Source organism: Cydia pomonella, chromosome 11 (assembly GCF_033807575.1).
Source record: "Cydia pomonella isolate Wapato2018A chromosome 11, ilCydPomo1, whole genome shotgun sequence".
Classification (NCBI taxonomy): domain Eukaryota; kingdom Metazoa; phylum Arthropoda; class Insecta; order Lepidoptera; family Tortricidae; genus Cydia; species Cydia pomonella.
The window spans coordinates 12839718-12864222 of record NC_084713.1 but is presented as its reverse complement, the minus strand read 5'-3'; the positions used below and the strand labels follow the sequence as shown (position 1 = coordinate 12864222).

At 36.7% G+C, this 24505-nt stretch overlaps 1 protein-coding gene and 1 long non-coding RNA gene across 2 annotated transcripts in view; one reads left to right on the top strand and one right to left on the bottom strand.

Annotated features, from left to right (window-relative positions):
- LOC133522882 (uncharacterized) overlaps positions 1-24505 on the bottom strand; it is a 212076-nt gene that overhangs the window by 141926 nt on the left and 45645 nt on the right. The gene's annotated exons all lie outside the window — the stretch shown is intronic.
- Positions 8905-24505, top strand: part of LOC133522861 (prominin-1-A) — a 37530-nt gene continuing 21929 nt past the window's right edge. The window contains exons 1-3 of the mRNA XM_061858323.1: positions 8905-10869; positions 11155-11210; positions 18188-18411. Of these exons, the coding sequence (XP_061714307.1) occupies positions 9873-10869; positions 11155-11210; positions 18188-18411 (1277 nt within the window). The 5' untranslated portion in view covers positions 8905-9872. The remainder of the gene's footprint in view (positions 10870-11154; positions 11211-18187; positions 18412-24505) is intronic.

The following is a 24505-nucleotide window of genomic DNA, read 5'->3' as shown; positions in this document are numbered from 1 at the left end:
TGGATAGGTACAGTCAAGGACGCAAAAAAAAATACAAAAGTGGAACTGTATTCTCTGATATACATCTACTTCTCTATGTCGTTTAAACACCTCAAAAATTTGAATAAGGACGAATTTGAAAAAAATAATAATTGATTTTGGAGTGGTTTTATTAAGTGGTACCTAATTGAAAAATATTTTATCTACACTACAGTCCTCTAGCGTATCCATCTGTCAACTTTACTTCAAGTTCCACCTCCAGGGGAGAGGCAGAGAAGAGAAATGAGTGCTGAATGAGCCGGTTATTGACACAGATCGAATACCACGCGGGCGGAGCCGCGGGCACAGCTAGTTATATATAAGCACAAAGGAGGTCTTCGTTAAATTACACATATACATGTATATAGGAAATCATTATAATTACTAATTATGATGGTGAAAACAGAATCACAAATTTTGCATTTCGTTTATATATATTTCTTAACGGTGTATTCCCATTTCTACCGGCGGGTATGTGGGGCGCCACGTAACCACCGCCATACAAGAGGCGGGCACAGATGTAAATGATTCGTATGTAGCGCCTATTCTCACCTGTGCCCGGCGGGGACAGATGAGAATACACCTTTTTCTTAACTACTTATTTTAGGAATTTTTAAAATAATAATAATTCAGCCTATATACGTCCCACTGCTGGGCACAGGCCTCCTCTCATGCGCGAGAGGGCTCGGGCTATAGTCCCCACGCCAGCCCAATGCGGATTGGGGACTACACATATATCTTTGAATTTCTTCGCAGATGTATGCAGGTTTCCTCACGTTTTCCATCACCGAAAAACTAGTGGTAAATATCAAATGACATGTCGTACATAAAATAAAAGTACTCATATACACCAGCCACTGAAAGTAAGGTGGGTACAGGTTGTATAAGTCATATTGAGTAACTTTTACTATAAGACCAACTCCCGAAATCGCGATAAAAAAATTGACTCTCCTATACAAGATATCAACATCAGCCAGCCAAAATCTATGAGTCAATTTTTTTTTCGCGGTTTTCGTGTTGGTCGCATGGTAAAAGTTGCTGAGTATGACTTATACAACGTGCACCCACCCCACTTTCAGTGGCTCGTGTAACACGTTGTAGTTAAGTGCAAAGAGAAAACTCCTTGGTGAAAAAACCGGTCAAGTGCGAGTTCGTTTATCTCGCGCACCGAGGATTCCGTACAAACTTTCAAATTTTCTCATGTAACTATAATCACGAAAGACTTACTTGACTTGACCAGAAGTATACTATTAGCATAATTGTGTACAGCGCCATCTATGGGCAAATTGGCTAACTAATTTGCGCGATCTGTATATATGTTGGTTTTCAGGGATAATTCTTTATCATGTGAATCGATTTCAATAATTTTTATTTTATTTAAAAGGAAGTATCTTTAGTGTTATCTCATATCAGATTATTAGAATAGTACCAATGAACGGGTCGATATTGGATCGCATAGAAGTTTAAGTCATATCTTTGATACGCATAACTACTACTACTACTGGCCTTAGCGTCTATTTCAGACGATCTATAGTGCAATGTCCGCAAAACATCTTTTTTGGTGACTGAAAAGACCGATGCGAGAGCGACATACTCTGCCACAGAGCTGGCAAGGGAAGTTCGCGACGGACTGTGACGTTTCGCTACGGTGCCTTTTTTCCCTTTTGTCTGCTAGTGCCGCAAACCAGGCCTCGTCGCAGAACTTGCGACCATCTCACATAACAACAACAAACACAACAAACATAACAACACAACAACATAACAACTTGTGTCATAATCATCATTGCGCATACAAATGATAAGTCATATTATATTGTGTCATACATTTTTAGCCATAATATTTAATGACATACTCAGCAGTTGCCTTATATTTTTTGTGCGTATCGGTTTTCATTATAAAGACTAAAATGTCATATCAGCTAAAAGCATATTTATCGATATTTATCATGTTTTTATGTATAACGTTTTGCAGCATAATAATTTTCAACCATAATGACTTTTTCCTAATCTCCGTCCAAACACTTATTCGACGGAGCCACGCGCCCTTCGGGCGTCTAAAGAAACCTGACGAACCTATCCTACCTACTAATTGAATAAATCTATATCTGTGATTAGTTTCTTTTATAAAACCGTTTCTCCTACTTGAGGGGGCTCCTGTCCTTCGATCTCCTCTTTTATACGATTTTTGTGTGGTTATGATTATGTCTAAAGTAATATTTGCTTCATAGGTTGCTCACAATCATACATATTTATTAATCATGCTTTGTAACATATATGAAAAAACCATATTATGACCACTAAATATGTGACTTTATTTTATGTTTACATCAATACTATGCACTGCAATACTTGGAACGAAAAACAATTATGAATATCAAGCAGATGACTTAAAATTTTATGCGAATAAAATTAATGACCTTAAAAATTATGTCATAACTCATTTTTAACAAAACCCCAGTTATGTTCAGTAATAATTCTGACTAAATATTTTATGCATAAAGTATTATGACAATTCAAGATATGTTGAATTGAATTGAAATGTTATTGCAACTAACGTTCGGCCAACACTGGACGAAACCATAAGAACTACAAACTCTTTACAACAAGAACTATTGTATAACAGAAAAATAATGAACAGTTAATACATTTTTCACCATACGCTCATGTGACGGTAGCGAAAGTGCTAAGCCACATTTTGTCTAAGGTGTAGAGTTTGTGAAGTTAGGGCTTGTAGAGTTAGAAGCTTGGCTCTACATGAGATCTGATAACTTTTTGACAGTGCGAGCCTTATGGTTTCGTCTTGGCAACATTTTACATGAAAATGTTTTGGTGGGATTTCACTTCTTTTTGTAATTTGCTTCTAACAATCTTCCATTCCCTAATTTAAGGGGTGTAGGGTGATTTACCAAATATTCTCAAACATGTATTATATTATTTATAACAAGGAGTCCATATATCAATGTTCAGATTTCTAGCATCAAAATTTATTGAATTATTTTATTGTTTGAGTACTAATACTTACATATATACCAAAATTCCGCTTTCTATGACTTCAGGAACTACCCTAAGAGTTTTGATGATCATCAGTGAATGAGTGAGTGAGTCGGTAAAGAAATATGGAAATTTTTTGGAAATCAATAAAATTTAAAGTATAAGAGCTATGTAATGGAAGCTTTTTATGTTTAATAATTCCACCATTAACATCATATCTCGAGATTTTATTTTATTTTCAAACCCAAGTTATGAGGGTTCAAAAAACGACGAAGCGCTTCAAGAAAAGGTAGGTAAAGCGCTTGCGCTTCACTAGGCTCGTCTTGGTGGTGGAGGCCCAGATCTTTCACAGCCTAGTTGTTTTACATTTCATCTCTTTTTTAAGTTATTCGAGAATGGTAGACAATTTTCACGCATTGTCTGATCCATTACTTGTGATGCTGACTGTACTATCATTGTAAATCACTCTTGGTGACACATTTCAGAAAAAATTAACAACATATATTGCACAAGACGGCAACTTCTATAAAAAACACTGTGCGGATACGCTGTTACACTTTTTTGTGTCTATGTACAGATTACCAGTCTGTAAGTTCTTTAGGGAAGTCAGTTAAAAATACTACGGCATAACCATGGCAGCGTGGTATTTATTAGTTTTTTTTTAAATCGATAATTCTACTCGGATCTATATCGGAATCCTTAAAAATAATTATACGATTTTGCATACACTAATATTTTTTGTCATAATGGATCAGTTGTCCTAACACTTATATACCCTAATTTTGGTTTCCCTTATATCGTATGGATATTTTTTCCCTAATATTTTATTTCCTGATGTCACTTGCCATATTGATTATTTATCCTAATATCATGTTCCATAATAGTTATTTGTCGTAATTATTAGTGGAACTAAAGATTATATGTAATATATTCGTACAAAGGAAACGCACGGATCATGAGCCACGACTGACATACATTTTTATTGGAACATCAAAATTCAAATATTTCAAATAGCGAACTACTACAGACCAAAGAGTATAAAATACATTGAAGCCTATTTGGTATTTAAGCATAACGATATGTCCTAATCGTTATTTTACCTAACTTTATATTGCCTAATTAGTTTTGTCCTATTTTTGTATTATTTAACATTATTTGTCGTCACGATTCTTTTCACAGGCCCACGGCTCTACCCTAGCCATTATTTTTGTGAGTGCTTCGGACTCGGACAAATGAGAAGATCGTCAGAGCTAATGCCCATTAGGACACGACAGTTAGGGCAAGTGATTTTAGGACAAACGTTGTAAGGGATCGCGAGGGAGACCCAGCCTACACACATAACATAACACTATACATCAGAATTTTGAATATGTAGACAATCTACCGTCGCGAGTCGAGGTAATTCTGTTCGGGGTGGGTTGTAGCGTGTTCATTCTGTATGAAATACTATTACCTATTCAGTGCTAGAACGCAGATTTACCCACGGCTGACTACATCGTACATAATGCAGACACATTCCAAATACGATGTGTCCGTAAGCAAGTGGGATGAATTATGCAGTCGGGTCGCAGTCGAAGTACACGCTTGAAGATGCATTGGGAAATCCGTAGTACTTTGCGCCGTACGATTTTGATTTAGCATTAATACAAACCGGATTCCAGTGCATTTGTGTACCGCGGAGTGTAAGCCGCTCAATTGGGTACCCTGAAATATATATTGTCAAGTACGTATATGTGGAGGCAAGCACATTTGTTCAATTAATGTACTTTTGTAAACCTAAATACTCACGCATTTACAATTGTAGAAATAAATTTACGGAAAATTTCAAAAACTTTAGAATGATAACATGTGCATTTTTATACTTAAAAACCTCTTGTTTCACATTTTGATAACTAGGTATTCTTATTTATGCGCATATTGTATGTATACCTATTTATATTTATGGTACCTATGCGCATGGCGAAGAACAGAATCCTATGGAGGAACCTGCAACAATCCTCAGCATCGAGGGAATGACTGGAGAAGTAGATTCTTATTTTAATCTATCCATGACGAAAAGTTATTATTATTACTCTCCAAAAATTGCTACATAGTGAGAAATGTATGCTACACGCTACGAAGTAGCGCTATATGCATAGCTTTGCATTGAATAAGTTAACCAAGATCATAAGTTTCTTCCCGTTTAGTTATTTTTAAATAAAAACGAAGTATATCAATGAATAAAAAATAGCCTTCAACATGGATTGGCCTGCTTTTAACGGGTTGATATACGGGCATAGGGTAGATGTAAGCCAATGAACGCGTTAGTTGCAGCGTGGCGGGTCTCGTTCCAGTGCATTTGTGTACCGCGGAGTGTAAGCCGCTCAATTGGGTACCCTGAAATATATATTGTCAAGTACGTATATGTGTAGGCAAGCACATTTGTTCAATTAATGTACTTTTGTCAACCTAAATACTCACGCACTTACAATTGTAGAAATAAATTTACGGAAAATTTCAAAATATTTAGAATGATAACATGTGCATTTTTATACTTAAAAACCTCTTGTTTCACATTTTGATATTCTAGGTATTCTTATTTATGCGCATATTGTATGTATCCCTATTTATATTTAAGGTACAGTAAGGTACGTTTAGTTATTTTTAAATAAAAACGAAGTATATCAATGAATAAAAAATAGCCTTCAACATGGATTGGCCTGCTTTTAACGGGTTGATATACGGGCATAGGGTAGATGTAAGCCAATGAACGCGTTAGTTGCAGCGTGGCGGGTCTCGTTACGTGAAGCCTTATAAAGTTATAACTGTAATCATACGCTATTACATCACCCTTACGGAACAGTAACAGGAAATATGACTTCTGTTTTCCTACTAATCATTAGTTAGCTATTTATTTTATTTAATGTTTTAATTTACATTAGATTTTGTATATTAGGTAGCAGTTTAATTTTCAAAGACAGTAAACATTTGAGTGTAATATGTGCCTACAGTGTTTAGCGCTTAGATTTTTTTTTTTATGACCGAGCTCGCTTGCTATATCACACCCGTGTGTCAAATCCTAAAAATAAGACTCAAATCACTATCTAACTTCGCCCAAGACATAGATTATTCTTTTTTCCATCTGTTATAATTGAATTCAAAATATATTTCCCACGCCTTTCTATCTTTATCAATTTGTAAATAATACACTAAAGTCATATATGTTGTACATACATACACAATAAAATACACTTGGCCGCATTTGTAAACTCTTGAAGGGGCAAAATTTTAAAGCATTGTTTAACCATCATGGAACTTGTCCTACATATAGGATCCTTACGGCCCGATTTGAGCTACATCGTATCTCGACCTAATATTTGACGTATCTTAAAGTTCGAATAGGACCGTGAGTATTTCCGCCGTTAATGTCGTGGTATTTTTCAGACCTTTCAGATTGCTAGTATGAATCTGCCGTATCTTGGTGAGCCCAGAAGCATAGCTAAACCTTTTTTGTGAATTATATTTTTGGCTTAGAAGAGCCTACATGTATCAGGCCTAGAGAGGATTTATAAATGAATATAATTTAATAAAAAGTATCTTTAAAAGTGGTACGTCATTTAATAATGATTTTAAGTACCTAACTTGCAATATTATTGTATGAAATACTGCACCATTCTATGTTTAATATCCGTCTGGTGTAGAGAATTTGATCTATCAGTAAACCCCACCAAAACAGAAATGGTAATGTTCACCAATAAAAGGGCGCTTGGCAACTTTACCAGACCAACACTTTTCCAAACTGAGCTACAGCTGTCCGATGAAGTTAAGTACTTAGGACTAACTCTCGACAATAAACTCAATTGGAACAACCACATCAACAAACGGATAGACAAGGCGGGAGTTGTCTTCTGGCAGTGCAGAAGGATGATTGGTAAGAGGTGGGGACTCAACCCGAAAATTACCCTCTGGCTCTATAAGACGATAATCCGCCCCTTACTCTGTTACGGTGCTCTGGTTTGGTGGCCAAGAACAAACCTAGGCAACGTACGAGACAAACTACAAAGACTTCAAAGGCTCGCATGCGCGGCCACCACTGGCTGCACGAGGTCTACTCCGACTGCAGCCATGGAGGTCATGCTAAACCTTCCACCGCTGCACCTACACATACAGCAAGAGGCCAATCTCTCAGCGGTAAGGTTGCGAACCCTCAAGATATGGTGTAACATCACAGGAGCTCTTCACACAAAATGCCTGGAAAAGGTGTATGACGAATTTCCAGTGCTTAGGTCAGGCACGGATCGGATTCACAAACAAGCTATCTTCGATAAAAGGTACAAAATACAGTTATATGAGGACGACAATCATGAAGGACTCAATCCCCGGGAGCTGAGAATCTTCACTGATGGGTCCAAAACAGACAGCGGATCGGGCTCTGGAACCTTCTCAGAAGACCTGAACATGTCAATCACCACTCCGCTAGGAGCCCATAACTCGGTATTCCAAGCTGAGTGCATGGGCATCATAAACGCGGCGGCTGCCATCACTGCAAGGAAGGTAGTAGGATCCTAGAGGACAGTAGAGCAGTCTTAATGGCTCTAAATAGCCATATAGTTACATCCAAACTTATACATGAATGCCACGAAAGACTAATGGAGGTATGTCATAATAACAAGATCACCCTACAATGGATCAAGGGACACAGTGGATCCCGAGGTAACGATGCTGCGGACGAGCTTGCCAGGCAAGGATCGAATGCGGGGGCGATTGGTCCGGAACCGATTCTTCCGATACCGTTTAGCAAGGTACGCTCAATGCTGCTGGCACGTACAGGGAAACTACACACAGAACACTGGCTGAACCAGACTGGATGCAGACAGGCAAAAGAAGCCATGCCTGGCATCAACGGAAAACTCACAAGGGCGCTCCTGCAACTAGGGAAGGTCCGACTGAGTATGGTAACCAGTGTTATAACAGGTCATGGACTATTTAACAAACATATTTTCACAACAGGTGTCACAGACAGTCCCCTGTGCCGAGGATGCATGGAGACAGAAGAAACAGCCTCTCACGTGGTGCTGGAATGCAGCGGAGTGACTCCATACAGGGCTAAACATCTCGGATCTCCGAGAGACCTCCCCGAGGTCCTACTCAACATTAAAGGTTTGATAGGATTCCTCGAGGAGCTGGGCTGGCAGGACTAGCCCACCCCCAACATATCACGCAAAATAGGCGCAAGTCGTCGAGTTGCGGAAAATCGCCCGAATACAATACAATACAATCTAGATGACCGTGAAAAAATTAATCGTTTTTAGCTTCTGAGATTTATTTTTTAGTTGTTAATTGTGTGCCGTTACACTCGTTACAGTATACAACCGCTGTTGGAAAGTAAATTTAATTGACGCGACAAGTGTAGAGTACTTAAATTTGGTTTTCAAGCACTCGTATTTTTAAAATAATTACAAGTATAAAGGAGACCAATTTGCACATACACTTCGACATCAAAATGCTTCATTTGCACGTGCATTTTTCTCGTACCTGTCCATACATGTATGTAAAATGACATCATTTAGAACATTTAGAATTTTGATATCAAATGTAAGTTTGAACCAAAGGCAAAAAATATATGAATACCTACATCATTATTGAAAAGCTATAATATGTGATGGCACTTATGTTATGACAAAGTGTGATACTGAATAGTGGGGAGAAATTAAATTATGCACCTAACCTATTTACCTCAATAATTCAGAAAGTATATTTCTGATTAAATATTTGCAGTGCTTGTCAAATCCCTCTGCTATAGCACTAGCTATTTTATATTAAAATTATACTGCTACAGTATGCAGGGTAACGATATACAATAGAAAATAAAAGAAAATTAGACATGTCTTCGTGTTTTTTTTTCTATCGAGTCAAAGTTAACCGTTTACAGTTTTACTTAGAGTCTATACCCTCGCAAATACCGGGTGTTTCATGTAACACGAGCGAATAATTAAACCATATATTGTACTCCTAAAACGATATAGCTTTCGAAGGAATTTTGATTAACAACTTTTAAAAATTATGAAATCTTTAGATTTTATCTTTTTCATACAAATTTAATATTATTTTTAATGTACGCTGACATCAGTGTGTTTGACGTTGCTTGTCATGCTTCAAACGTAACAAAATTCGCAATACATTGCTTCTTAGAATTAACAATGTGTAATAAAAATTAAAACATAAGTTATTTTTAATAGTTGCTGAACAAATGTTGGTGAGTTTGAGGAGTACAGCTTACAGTAAAAATTTTTTTTTGCTCCTGTTACAGGAAAAACCCGGTATTGTCTAGGTTCCAAGGGATTTTTTTCAATGGGCACATGCCCTTGATGAAAACGTTTAAAAATTCAATATAGGTACTTAAACACTGCATATTTTCCTTAACTCCCTCTTATCAGGAAAATAATAGATACAACAATAACTGTCCTCATGAAGTGCAACACTTCTATAATTTTAGTATTGGAAAATGAATTATCTATTTAAATGTAATTATTATACTAGAGCGTTTCATAGGCTGCGGAAGTTATAACTTTCTAATTAAATACTACAATTAGCACTTTTATTGGCAATGGGTTTGCGTTCATTTATTACTATCATACAGTAAAGCCTTTTAGGATACTTCAGTTAACAATAAAGTCGCATAGCTTCAGACGCGAGTCTCTGTTCGCTAAGTACTCTTTTCATAATCCAGTAAAGGCACCGTGGCGCGGCTCGATACGATTGTGCAACGTCGCCGGCAGGGCAGACTGCTAAGTGCTACAAATCCTCAGTCCAGTGTCCCGCTACCTCGCGGCACACTCCTCTAACTCGGAACAAATAGTTATGTACTCGTAAACCTCGCAGTGATGGCAACTGTTGGCATAATTTCTACCATCGCAATATTTCTCCTAAATCAAGTTAAGGCCGCGCAAATAACGGAAACAGAGTTGAATCCAGCGCTCGAGGTAAACACGTTACCTGAAGTCTTCACAGACGCCATTTTTGCCTTGCAAATCCGACAGATCCGGGCGACATCGGAAGCGACGCCCGCGGCCTCCGCCGGAAACAATCTAAATGTCGTTGGCGCCAACGTACCGGGCGCACAGCTACAGTCGGAGAATTACCAGGCAATTCCAACAATTTACTCACAGCAAAACAAAAAGGCAATAGAAAAGAAATATAACGATGAAGACGAAGGAAACGTCAATTTACAAGCCTTTGATCGAAATGCCGGGGCAAGAGAAATGAATGCAGACGGCACTATTATTAAACCTCTGGCTTTAGTTTGGGATAGTTGTATGGAAACAAATTTCAGAGATAATCAAAGAATATCGATCCAGCCCCTACTGGATATGAAGGATGCCGAAAACGATTCACAGTTCCAAAAGAATAGGCAAATTGGAAGTATATGGAGCGAAGGATTGAGCAAAAGAGACGCCGATAGCGCAAATAACTCATCGGCAATAAAGTCTTGGATAGAAAAATACAACAGCTTAAGGACTAGAACTACCAATGTTCAATTTCGTAAATCGGATTCGTTGCTAATAAGGAAAATAGAGAAACCGACAAGTATGGAGATCTTATCGACTACTATGAAAATGATACCTATAACGCGGGAATTATTCAATGAACCCACAGAAATGTTTAACATATCAGTCGATGTTGTAGTGACTGAGAACAACATTCGGGCAAGTTACACTGAAGATTGGTTCGAGCCGAAGGACAGGACTAAGATAAGATTCGGCTTGCAGCCTCAGTCGGAGACATATTTGATACCGACGCTAATGCCGGAAGAGGGGTTCTATCCTTTCGGGTTTATGTCACAGTTTTTCGCCGTCATTTACCCGTTTGAATTTCCAGTTGGTGAGTAAAGATGTCTTTCTAAAGCTGGTTATATTTATTTTTTGTGTAAGTTAATACATTATTCATAACGTTAATTCAGAATCTTGACCACCACCCACAATCTCTTTGATTCATCTGTAAGTTGACTGGTAGAGAATTGAATTTTGGCATTAAATATGCATTATCTAATAAGTGAACTGTAAAATACGTGCTAATGTGAATGTATTATGCAAAAAAAAAACTTAGTCTAGCAGACTCAAAGTCTCAAACCTGTTGAAAATATAAAGCACCAGTTTAAAATTTTAGGTCTTGTCAAGGATATCGTATGGGGACAGTTTTCATTTCCTTACTCATTTTTACAGGTAAACTTATTTATACTGTATGTAGAAAGTAGTATGGTGTTGCTTGACAATGTATGAAGCTAGAATAAATAACAAATTTGAAACTCGTTCTAATCCTTAATAAGATCAATAAGTGTAACATCACTAGATCACTACATATTATAAAACAATGTCCCCCGCCGCGTCTGTATGTCTGTATACTTTGTATGTTCACGATAGCTCAAAGGTGTACGGATTTTCGTGCGGTTTTTTCCTATCGATAGAGTGATTCTTGAGGAAGGTTTAGGTGTATAATTTGTTAAAGTTTTTATAGACTTTATAGGCACCCAGTTTCATTGCTCTTGAACATATTTACGAATACCTTTGTGCCACGCACATTCTCTTTCTAAGATAAACATTTACTGAAATACAACTATTTCTTTTTTTTTACTGACTCTAAGCTGCATTATTTAACTGCTATAATTTCACAGGAATCTAATAGCAAAACTGGTGACCGAAGAGCTGGCGGCTTCCTTGCACAACGTATCAGTATTGCGATACAACGAGGAAATGCCGCCAGCATCCTTGGTATGCCTCAAGGGCCTATTTTAGATATAAGCTAGTTATAGTAATCCTCTGTATATATCCATTATGTATATTGTTGTTATAAATAAATACTTTTAATCTCATAGCAAAAGCCAATCTCAGTAGATTCAAAATGAAATAAATCTTTCTGATTTAGACTTAGATAGCCAATCTGAAGCAAATCTTAGCACTCGTTTCCGAAAATAAATGGTCAGCAAAATACTTAATTTTTCCTTGCGAAAGGGATTATTTGATTAAAACTTTGAAAATCGTTTCGTTTATTCGACAATCTAATGAAATTCTCATGTAATGGTGTTTCATTATTTGCCTACGTACTAATTTTTTATATAAGGTAAGAGAGGGTGAAATATCAAATTAAGTAAAATACAGCATCGCTATACAGCGGGGAAATGCTGCCAGCATCCTCGGCACCATGCCAAAGGGGCCAAATTTTTTAAACATATTTTAATTTTATTTAGTATTAGTTTTTAGTTTTAATTTAGTTTTATTTAATAGATAAGTTAGTTTATTTTTATTGTGCCCTACATTTAATTACTTTTTAATAAATAAGTTATTTGGTAAAATACATACTTATGTACTAATTCATTTATTAAGGAGGCACTTCTGGTCGAACTTCAAAATGGCGGAGTCGTCTCGCGATGTTGTTTAAAGTGTAATATTGATAGCTTATTATTATTAAGTGCTGGTGGCCTAGCGGTAAGAGCGTGCGACTTGCAATCCGGAGGTCGCGGGTTCAAACCCCGGCTCGTACCAATGAGTGTTTCGGAACTTATGTACGGAATATCATTTGATATTTACCAGTCGCTTTTCGACGAAGGAATACATCGTAAGGAAACCGGACTAATTCCAATAAGGCCTAGTTTACCCTCTGGGTTGGAAGGTCAGATGGCAATCACTTTCGTAAAAACTGCCTACGCCAATTCTCGGTATTAGTTGCCAAGCGGACCCCAGGATCCCATGAGCCGTGGCAAAATGCCTGGACAAGGCGAGGAGGAAGGAGAAATTGATATAGTCCAAGATCCCAGAGCCGCCAGACCTTACTTATTTTCTCATGAATAAAATGCATGTGATATTATAGTGTTACTAGTGTTAGTATGTACTTTTAATATCTGCGTACTTGCTATATTGGCCCGAGGGCCATTTGTCCGGTACAAGGTGATAAAAATATTACTAACTTTTCTCAATATTCTCATGGCTGATTTTCATGTATGTTTTAGAAAACATTGTTAAAAATTGATAATCAACATTACCACACCATTTCCGCCGGCGATACCTAACTATTACCAGACGCTATGCACATTTTGATAGTAGGCGAAATATATATAAAAAAAAACTGAAGTCGATAAATGTCTAGTTTCAACTATTAATCTCATCCATTCTCTAGTCACAGATAAATAATCACTATACTTCATTAAAACAAATTCCTCCGCAGCGTCTCTCTATCTGTATGTTCGCGAGAAACCCAAAAACGGATTTTCATGCGGTTTTTACCTATCAATAGCATGATTCGTAATGAAAGTTTAAGTGTATAATTTGTTAAGGTTTACCCGTGCAACGCCGGGCGGGTCGCTAGTGATAAATACATATTACAGTACAATCTTACACTATTCACTTTTTTGTGATAACGTTTTCTTACGCCACACATTACTTACACATTAGTACATTACTATACACGTGTGAAAAATAGGAAATTCGCACATATATCGTACAACATTTTACAGTACATAATATGACCCTTTAAATTTTCGACCTAGTTACGTAATGTGATAGTGTACTAGTGCGGGAAAGTAGCACCATATGTACTGTAAATAATATTATATTTTATACTAAGACAACCGATGGTTACTTATATAATTAAATCATTGTTAACATCATTGTAATTTAAATAAGTCCAACAAACGTAGACTCAACTAAAATCAGCGAATTGAGCGAATGCGCTTTAATGAATAACTGTGTAAGTGTGTAATTAGTATGGGAGAGCTAATTTGCGGCGACTGCGAGTCGTTTTTCATAATCTATCTAGTAGATCTAGTGATCTGTGAATAACATCCCCGTTGTGTGCATTGACCGTACGAATACCCCGCTCCCTCTGACGCTTTAAAAGGATGGCTTCCGGCAACACGATAGTGCCCAAACCTTTGGTGTTAATGGCTCTGTCCTTAATGTACGTTGAATTTTACACATTCAGGCGACATATTGTAATGTCAGTGTGGTATTTTCCTATTTTAAAATTAGGGTGAGTTTAAAATATAATTTATCGTACTTACTTTTTATTATAAACGAGTACATACACAAAATAAAACCAGCTTTTTGGAATCATTAGGTGCAGTCAGATGACGAACGCTTAACCGTATCCGTCAGATCTTCTTTCCTAGAGTTGTATCAAGTATATCTGCCAGACTCTAAAAGGGCTGTGTGTAAAAGAGTTATAATATGACACTTGCAAATCATTCATATTGAAATCATAATTTTATTACTTTTAAATAGATTTTACGTGCCCTTTGAAGTTGTACTGCAGCTCACTGTACATAAAAAAGTAATTTCCTGCTTAATAACCGAGTGCTTACACGAAAATGATTTAATTTGAAGAAAAAGTAATTTCATGTATATTTATTCTGAATGAAATTCACCCTCCGGGCGCAGTAAAAGCATGATTATGCCGAGATTCCCCTGACTTATTTTAGAAAGAGCACATTTTTCTTAACGCAAGATGTATTGGTCATGCCGTAATTTTAAAGTAGGTATATTTTCCTGAAGTAATTTAAAACGGTGGTACATTTTATTCTTATGTTTTTTGTAAAAATTAAATAATGATATAGATTACTATAATAAACAAAAACATTTACTAAACTCACATTACAACATAAACCCACGTAATTTAATACTGAAATAATATATATATTTTAATGGGACATAAAACAATAATAAACAGTACACTTTAAAATTAAATGAGTTTTAAACCAACTAAGCAATAAAACTAAACTACAAGTATTCTAATACTTAAAATAAAAAATTCTCCTCAGGCCGCTGTCATAATGTTATGATGCCCAGAAGACTGGCAGCGTTACCTCTTTGGATGGCCAGACTTAGTCTCTGGCCGAAGTAGCTGCCAGCCCACTGGTTATCCGTAGTTACCCATGTTATAAAACTATTTTATTTACTAAATAAAATAATCATTTTGAGTGTCACTGTTTTGATACCTTATTCATTTGAAGTTACTTTTTGTGGAAGAATATTGAAGTAATTAAGTCAGTATCTCTAGAAATGATATATTGGTTAAATACATTATCAGAATATCGCGTGTTAACTGTAAATATAATGGAATAGTTGTAGATGAAATAATTGAGTGGTAGTTAGAATGCTAGAAAGCAATACTAGTAGTAATGGATTAGACTTTTAATATTTCATTAAATGTTGTAAATATTCGAATAATCTCTGCTAGCCAAAAGCACATTACACAATTATGAAGTAATCTCAATCCCAAATCCAATAATCTCAGTAATCCCTGATTCAACAATTATTTTAATCATATTTTATTTATTGTCGGAGCTACGAACGTAGACGAATCTGAGTAGGTATACTCTATGTTACATTTACCTTTATGTTTAAATGTTTTTATCAAAGTGAACATTGACGTTTGTTTTAAATTTAAAGGTCACTTTATATTTTTCATCACACCAACTGGTAAAGGCCCTCTTGATTGTTCAAAAACAAAAGAGAAAGTTGTATTTTATCCACATGTGGAGCAAAGTAATCTTCAGATGCAAATTTTGCGTTGTTTCCTTAGCTGGTAGAAATTATTTTTAAATGAGGAGGTTGAAAGATATTTTTTTATTACGTTCATCATTACGTTCGGTCATTTGATTTAGTATTTTCCTTGCGTTGGCGTGGTGAAAAATTGTGTGTTTCACTCGGAGGTAAAGTTTGTTTAACCCTCGTGCGTACCCTCGCAACGCTCTAGATTCCACTTCTCGAATCACTCCCTACGCTCGTGGTTCAATTTTACAGTCTTTCGCTAGCTCGGATATCAATATTAGTGTAGGGACTGCGTCCTACATTCGCCCAAGCTTTAGATGATATTAAATAAATAATACATTAATTTAGCTTTTCCCGTTATGCGCAATGTGCATTTTAGTTAATAGCATACGTAACTGTTTATTATGACCGTTATAGGGATGAGCTTGTAAAAACATTGTAATATAAGTTATCTGTTTCCTTCCCTTTGTCGGCACTTGCCTTTGTGTTAATCTCTCTTTGTTTTATTTCTTTGTCAGTTTCCGAATATTGTTAACTTTAAGTCATAAACTAATTTGTAGCCAGCGGGGTAATTCGTGGGAAACGTTAGGATTCGCCATGTGCGAAACCGTTATAGGTTCTGTACCGCTATTCCTATTGCGTACCTGATGCAAGGTTATAATCATCGGGATCGCGGGAGTCACGATAGTTCGTAGTCAGACGTCAACTCGACAAGTTGTCTCGTACCTATTATCACAGGTTGAGCTTAATATCGTATCGCTCCCTCGCGTTCTCTTGGTACCTATCTTTAACGGTCGAGCTCGATTATATATCGCTCCCTACTTATTATTGTAATTAGTGTTAGTTTAGTATTGAGTTGTGTTAATATAGACTTATTATTGTTACCGCGTCTGAACTTTTTATTTGCAACAATCCCAACACCTAAGTACATATACCAAACTCCACTGCCAAATTAGCACGAGCGGTTATATACAACAACTTTGCCCCCTTGTAGAACAATAGTTATTTGTACAACAAGAGAGCAAAGTTTGATATTTCTTCGAGTGCTTGTTTTGAGTCCCGTGCAAGCGAAAGATTCTATAATAGATTCACGAGCGTAGCGAGTGAATCTAATTTAGAATCTTGAGCGTAGTAAGGGACTCAAAAGCGCACGAGATGTAAATAACTTTGATCTCGTGTAGTACACAAAATTTTTCACGTCAGTCAGCCATCAAAAAATACAACCTGAAAAAATGTAATCCGTCTTTATCACTATTTCACTCATGATTTCTGAAGGTATTTTAACAATTAACTTTAATTACCGCTTTAAAACAAAACGAAAGAAATTTCAATAAAATGATACGAAAATAATGAATTAACGAACATCAATTGACAGTTCAATCGTCAACTTTTTTTTGTTAAAAAAAACTTTGTAAGATACGGTCCGAATTCAGATTTCAGATTTCAGATTTTTATTCATAAAACATAGTATTTTACATGTCAAAATTAGGTTGGTACATAAAACAATTTCTTTACAGAAAATTAGGCACATATGTTAAGTAGGCGTGTAACAGGTACATACATGTTATTTTTAATGTCTGCAAGTATTATTTTCTAAGTATTAGGTACAAAAAAAAAACAGGCTTAGTTTAAAATTTATAATTTCGGGTCGCTACACGTCTCGACAAATTCGTCAATAGTATAGCAAGCAAGATTTGTTAATAACGTTTTTAGATGATTTGCAAACGTGATATCGCTTCGTACTAGTTTTAACTCGACTGGTAGTGAGTTATATAATTTTGCACCCATGACACCAAGCGACCCTCGAGTCTTTGCGAGTCTGCAACGCGGCACGATTAAAAAATTACTTCGACGGCTACTGGAGTGAGTGGTGTATGTGTTCAGGTTTGCTCTCACATATTTGCAGGCGTTTAATATATATACGCTAGGCAGGGTGATGATCTTCGACTCCTTAAACAGATCCTTAGCGGGAATGTCGTACGCCTTTCTCATTATAATTCGAACAGCTCGTTTCTGCATTCTAAAGGCCCTGTCTCGATCGGCCGCGGTGGCCCATAAGTCGACACCTTGGATTAGTAAAGCATGGAAATATCCATAGTATGCGGAAATATCCATAGGCGAATTGCGGATACTACTATTTGTCAACTATAGTAGAGATCGTTAAAAGTCGTTAAGTAGAATTATTTACTGCGTAACAATTGCGTAAATTTGTATAAGTAGGTACATTGTTTTGATTGTATAATAAAATACGTAAAATATGGTATTTTATAATATTTTAAACTTTTATTTCATTAATTAATTATTACGAATGAAGTCTCGTAGGGTGTTTTGGAACGATGCGGTCTGACTTATTTCGGAGGTCTATTATAAACCGTCAATATATCGTTGAATTACGTATGCACTTTTTTTGTCTCTTTCTTTTTGCTAATGACGTGAAAGTGACAAAGACAATAGAATCCAAATACTTCGAACTTGTATTAGGCCCCGCACGTTGAATTGACATTCGAGTATAAAGGTCACTTGAATGTTATTTTGTCTCACTCAGTGAGCAAAATGCGATTTTGCTCACTGTTTTTAAGCAGCAAATTACCCTTGTTCCAGCTGCTGACGTGAAAATAACTATTATTTTACTGAACTTACCTATTTTTGCATTTCAGTCGATCAAAGTGGAATCTACATTCCTAGCAGTCATAGTGATATTCTCATGCATAGCGTTCATTATACCGGCGTACATGTTGATACTGGCAATACTATCACTGTTCTCAAAATCTGGCTGCGATGACGAAACAGAAACTGGTGCTCTATTTCCTGATGATGAAGATTCAGATTACAATGGCCGAGTTTTGGTGGTGCTTACTCTATTTTTGACACTATTTTGTTGGTAAGTATATATTTGAACATTCCATTATGTTTATTTTTCAGTAATTTAGCCCCCACACTAGCGTCTCCCGAGCGCCGGCGTTAGTCAACTCTATGGCTGCTGCTCGATGCAGCGTTGGCGCAACGACGCTCAAAAGATTCTAGTGTAGGTGGCATTTAAGGGGAAGACGGCGGTAATGTCACACCAGCTCCACGAGTACTTTGCACTACTTGTAACGGTTTTGAGTTCTTCGTTCTCTGGTACCAAAAGGTTGGCTAGAAGAATCTGCTTATTTTTTTATTTATTAATTTAAAATAAAATACTTATGGCTAGGTATACAAAAGTTTCGCCAAACTGGAGATATTTTGTTGGCGAATAGTGTAGTAAATAGTGTAGTGTAGTATTTTAATTTTATGATGCAATAAATAGGTACTTAATATTTACAACAGCGTCGTATCAAAATACCTAATATTCAAACAATTAGATATTGCTTTTAGTCTACTTAAGTACACCTAACAGCATTACAAGGCCACTTTATAAATGAATTCATTCATAATAAGTCCATGAAATTTGACAATACATTACATAGCAAAATGAATTCACGTAGTTTTAATCTAAAACTAAGCTCGTATTATATTTAAACTCTGTAAATTAGGACATTTATTTACCCATTACAGCCTATTTCGCATTCCCAACGTGTCATATTCACGAGAATTCAATGAAATACTTGTCTCGTTTGCGATACTTCACTTAAACGCCCAATTACTCAACGTCGCAACAAACTACAAAGTTTATATTAAAAGCACCTTTATGGAGCTTACAATAAAATCTTTTTTTATAAGGCTGGTATATAATAAATACGAGTTTTTACTATTAAACGGCTGAAATGTAAAGCTGGGAAAACTTAAATGAAGTGCCGACACAGTTACCAATTTTCTCCTGTAAGGGTATTCAGATATTTTTAAAATGTGATATTAATTTGACATTACTCTTAGCGCATCTCGCTCGAACTTTACACTTTGGTACGAAGGGTGGACTTGTATTAATATCAAATCAATATGACATACATAAAATCTGAATGCACCTCCGTTAAAGTTAAGGAGCACTTTGAGATGACACCAGAATTTGATTTTCTCATTAACAAAGTCATCATTTTAGTCTAGCTTGCTGTTTTGTAAGTAGAAGTTAATTAACGGTACCTAATTTGAAAAGGCTCTCAGGCGTATTCAGATATTTATAACTAGATCTAGATCTGTCAAAAGTGACGTTTTTGATTGCAGAAATGTCACTTTTGACACTGACAGATCTAATACATAACTGATACAGATCTAATTATTAATTATCTGAATACTCTGTCTGTCATAAAAATAGGCTAGAGCGTGATACTTGAATCGTTATCAGGAAGAATCCATTATTATCCGCTATTTTACTGCAAAATTGCTTTACTTGGATAAAAAACGTTAGTTTGTCAAACAACCTTTAGTGTAAAAGACATGGTGCCTCTACAAAAGAGACATAAAGAAACTGGACACTTACCACCTGAGGTGTCTGCGGTATATACTCAGGATCAAGTGGCAGGACCATGTTCCCAACTCTGAGGTCCTGCGTCGTTTCGGAATATATGGCATGGAGGCCTTTCTAATGCAGCGGCAGCTCACGTAGTGCGGGCACGTCCTTTCGAATGGATGACCACCGCTTGCCTAAAGCTGTTCTCTACTCTGAGTTGGCGGTGAGTAAGCGGAAGCACGGTGGTCAGCACCTGCGCTACAAGGACGTGCTCAAACGGCATCCGAGCGCTTGCGCCATCGACCCTGAGCGTTGGGAGGAGCTTGCTGGAAGGAGGTCTTCTTGGCGTTCTACCATCCATAACGGTGACAAAACATATGAAGATAACCGCCTCACTAGCCTAGACATAAAACGCCAGTTACAAAAAGAGAGACCTGAGCCCTCTTACGTGTACACTACAGTGTATACATACGTTCAACGCAGCTGGCCAACTCTATTGTCATGAGTGACTGAGGCTCATGCTAGACAACGTCCATAATGTTTATTTAGGGTCACCGTCATCAAAAACGATGAGGAAGTCTATATACAGTGTAACTAATAAAAAATATTCCTTTGTGTTATTCAAATGTATAAAAAATCTATCAGGCACACCTTTCTAATTATAAAGTTAAAACGACCATTTCAATAAATCATGCTAAGTATTAAATTTTTTGTTTTGCGCTTTCATAATTTAAATATTCGCAAGACCCATCAAACACCAATCTGGAGTGAAAAAGTTATACCGGAATATTAAAGTCCATCTCAGCCTCAATATTGTATAAAAAACTGTTTGCAAAGTAAAATTAGAGACGAGTAGTACATCATAAAACACAAACGTTTTTCGGCCCTCGTACCCAAAAGACTTTATTTCTCCATTTGACTTTGTGGGCACACTCACAAGCGGCATTAAACCTCTAAGTCTAAGGAGAGACCATGCCTCCTTGTTTGTGTTCTACCGCCTGTATGTGCTGTGCTCTGAAGAATTGTTTGACATGATGCCAACGGCCACTTTCTATCGCCGCACCGCTCGCCGTCGGCAGGGTCCTCATACCCTAGAACCAAATGGTCGCGCACTGTGCGGTTTAAGAAGGATAGATGGATATAGATAGATAGAGATAGCCGGAGCATCCTCCCATGTATGCTCCGGCTGTGGAATGAGCTCCCTGCCGAAGTTTTCCCGAAAGTCTACAGTATGGCGTTCTTCAAAAAAGTAGTGTACAGGTTTTTAAAGGGTCGGCAACGCGCATGAAACACCACTGGAATTGCAGGCGTTCAAAGGCTACAGTGACTTCTTACTATCAGGCGGGCCGTATGCTATTTTTACCACCAATATGGTATTAAAAAACCACTGGTATTGAAATTTCTAATTAATGAAAGCTCTTTTTGAATAAGGTCAACATCATTAAAAACTATATTAATTGTATTTAGGTTCTCATTATTTCATTATTTAGTATATGCTTATAACAAAGAGAATTCGAAATATAGGTGGATTGTCAAAGTAAACTTTGTAGTTACAGTAAATTGACTGCCATCTTCCGACACATGATTAAAACTTTTAAAACGCCATTTGACTTTGAATATTATTCTTTCACTGATATGTGTTAAAGCTAAATATCAAAAAGTGGCGCCATCTACTCGACCATAGCCCAAAGTATGGCGTATTTTTTTCGAGCGATGGCTCTATATCGAATTCTTTTTGCTTATAATTAATTACTTACAGTTCATGTTTTATGTCATGGCAGTTATAACATGACAATATTGTCATGCCGTGGTGTCTTTGCCTGTAGTCAGTTCCAAAAAGCAGCATGATAAATACTTGGTATGATTTGCCAAAAGTGACATTTTTATTATAAAAAATATATATTAATATGTATATTCTAAGATATGTTACTGTTTCATTCCTCATTTTGTGGCAAAATTCAGCTGTAAACAAGCACCCGATAAATGTAGTCTTATAAATCTTTTTTCGAGAGGAAAATTAATGGATGGTCCAAGTTACAAGCAACGAGGACATGAAATAGGCTTGATATGAGTAAGTTACTTCAATAGCGGTATCCAAATTAGTATAAAGTAATGTGGGCGTGATGGCTTAAGGGGCTCCCTAGCGCCAATGACTTTCGATCGGAATCCCTTAGTTTTCTAATATTTTTGGACCTTATCATATTAATAGCAACGGCTTTAAGCAATTTAGTGCCCCATATTTACTTCAAAGATCATTGTGTTCGAGATATTTTGCATCGAACTTGAACAATTTTAGGCCAAAATACCGGTTTGCTGGCTATAACCCAGTAGGCCAGATGCCGTAGAGGGGCATACATTGCATGTAAAATTTTAGCTCTAGGGGGGGCATTATAAAAAACCGATAGCCGTTTGCCTTATAGTTCTATCGATGAAAACCGCGGGAAGCCCTTTAAAAAAACCTGTTTTGTTGCATGAACAGGACAAATAAATAAACGAATATTGCACACTCGTGCACAAAACGACCTAAGCTCAAAGTTTATTTATTTAATCGTACGGCTTAAACAAAAAATAGGCAGTTACATAAATATCACAAAAAAAAAAATTCATTACAATTAAAAATTAAATTAAATGTCAATATTCAGTGCGTTTAGTCACGCAATTGCGTCGTGTGTTAGGAGCAGCAGGTCTTCTGGTAGTCCCGAGTATCGAGTATGAGAGCAGAAGGCATCGCTGAATGATATGCTCCATAGTCTGGACTTCTTCACCACACTCGCACATTGCAGAGACAGAATCTTTCCACCCCACAGCTCAAAGTGTGAATATTAAATAACGATATATATAGATAGATATATAAATGCTTGTATACTTGCTTACCAGGATTAGAAGCCGGGTCTTTATTTGAACGGGAATTTATTAAAATTTTCAAAACAATACATTGGAACTGGTTATGAATATTAGTTTTCGTATCCCCAGAGCTTCTTCTAGACACTACCGACCTTTGTCACTTCCATCGACCAAAACCAACTATCGTCAAAATTCATACTTTGTCCGAGCTCCGAGGTCAATGAATGAACTGTGTCATAGCAACGATCAACTGGATTTACATCTAATGAAACCTGCTACAATTAAAAACCTCATGGCATCTAGTTTCTTTGCTCCCCTGCCTGCAGAAGATTAGCATAGGTTTAATTTTAATTTATTGATTTAAATAAGAAACAAATTACTTCTTTCTTTTCTCATAGCATGTTTTGGCGTTTGTAAAGTCTTTAATTTTGTTATCTACAACACGTGCTAACCTGTAATATGACTACCTTTGTATCCTATCTGTGGAAACCTGTAATTGGCTTCCCTGATACATATTTATGTTAACCTAGTTTTAGTTTATTAAGCTGTTGGTTTTCCGAATAAAAATAAAATAAAATAAAAATAAAAATTGTTCAACGTGTTAGAATATAGATTTTCTTATATTTAAAACTTTTTGAAAGTTTCCTGGATTTAATTTTTTTGATATGTACTATGATATTATTAGAACGCCCAAAGTTCCATTTGCAATGTTGTGCGTACGCCGCGTATCTCCTTTTTTCGGGAATCATAATATACTCGCATCAAGAAATAAATGAACAATAAAAACATTTATGTCTGTTGAAATCATAAAGGCAATCATAAATGAAATTTTCGAGTTTTTGTTGTTTTTTAAAGGAAGTCCACAAAAAATCAGGTATTATTTACCCTGTAGCAAAGGTCACGTGTTTGAATAGAGCTGGCGAATACTACCGGATTAAGAGCCCTTAATCCTTGGAGCGTTCTCCGATTTCACGAAATAACGCTCGATAGATGGCGTTGGCGCTCGGTACGCGAGCGCCGGCAACGCGACGCGCGTTTCAATGCAGACTAGAATAATCTTGATAGTTTTCAATATAATTTCAAGCAGCAATTTTAGTGTTATATGATATCATATGGGCACTCTTTATTTTATTTTATATGCACAGTAGTTTTTTTTATGTACACTACTACTAAGTGTACAGACTACAGAGTGTACTATAACCCTTGCTCTTTATTCTGTCTCTTTCACACCAATGGAAAATGAAGAAGTTAGTAAATGACTGCAGGTATAAATAAAGTATATTAGTGCGATAGAGAGACAGATAGTGTTTCGTTGTCGTATCGTAAACGATTGGCATGTTGGCCACACACTTGCTTGGTGCCTAGCCAAAATACCAATCGTTTGCGTATATTAGTGCGATAGAGAGACAGTAGTGTTTCGTTGTCGTATCGTAAACGATTGGCATGTTGGCTACGCACCCATGATACCTAGCCAAGAAGCCAATCGATTGCGCATATTAGTGCGATAGAGAGACAGATAGTGTTTCCTTGTCGTATCGTAAACGTTTGGCATGTTGGCTACGCACCCATGCTGCCCAGCCAAGATGCCAATCGTTTGTGCATATTAGTACGAGAGAGAGACAGATAGTGTTTCGTTGTCGTATCGATTGGCATGGTGGCTACGCACCCATTCTGCCTAGTCAAGATGCCAATCGTTTGCGCACATTAGTGCTATAGAGTTTCAGTGTTATTTGAAATCACGTTAGGGTTTGTATTATTATTTATG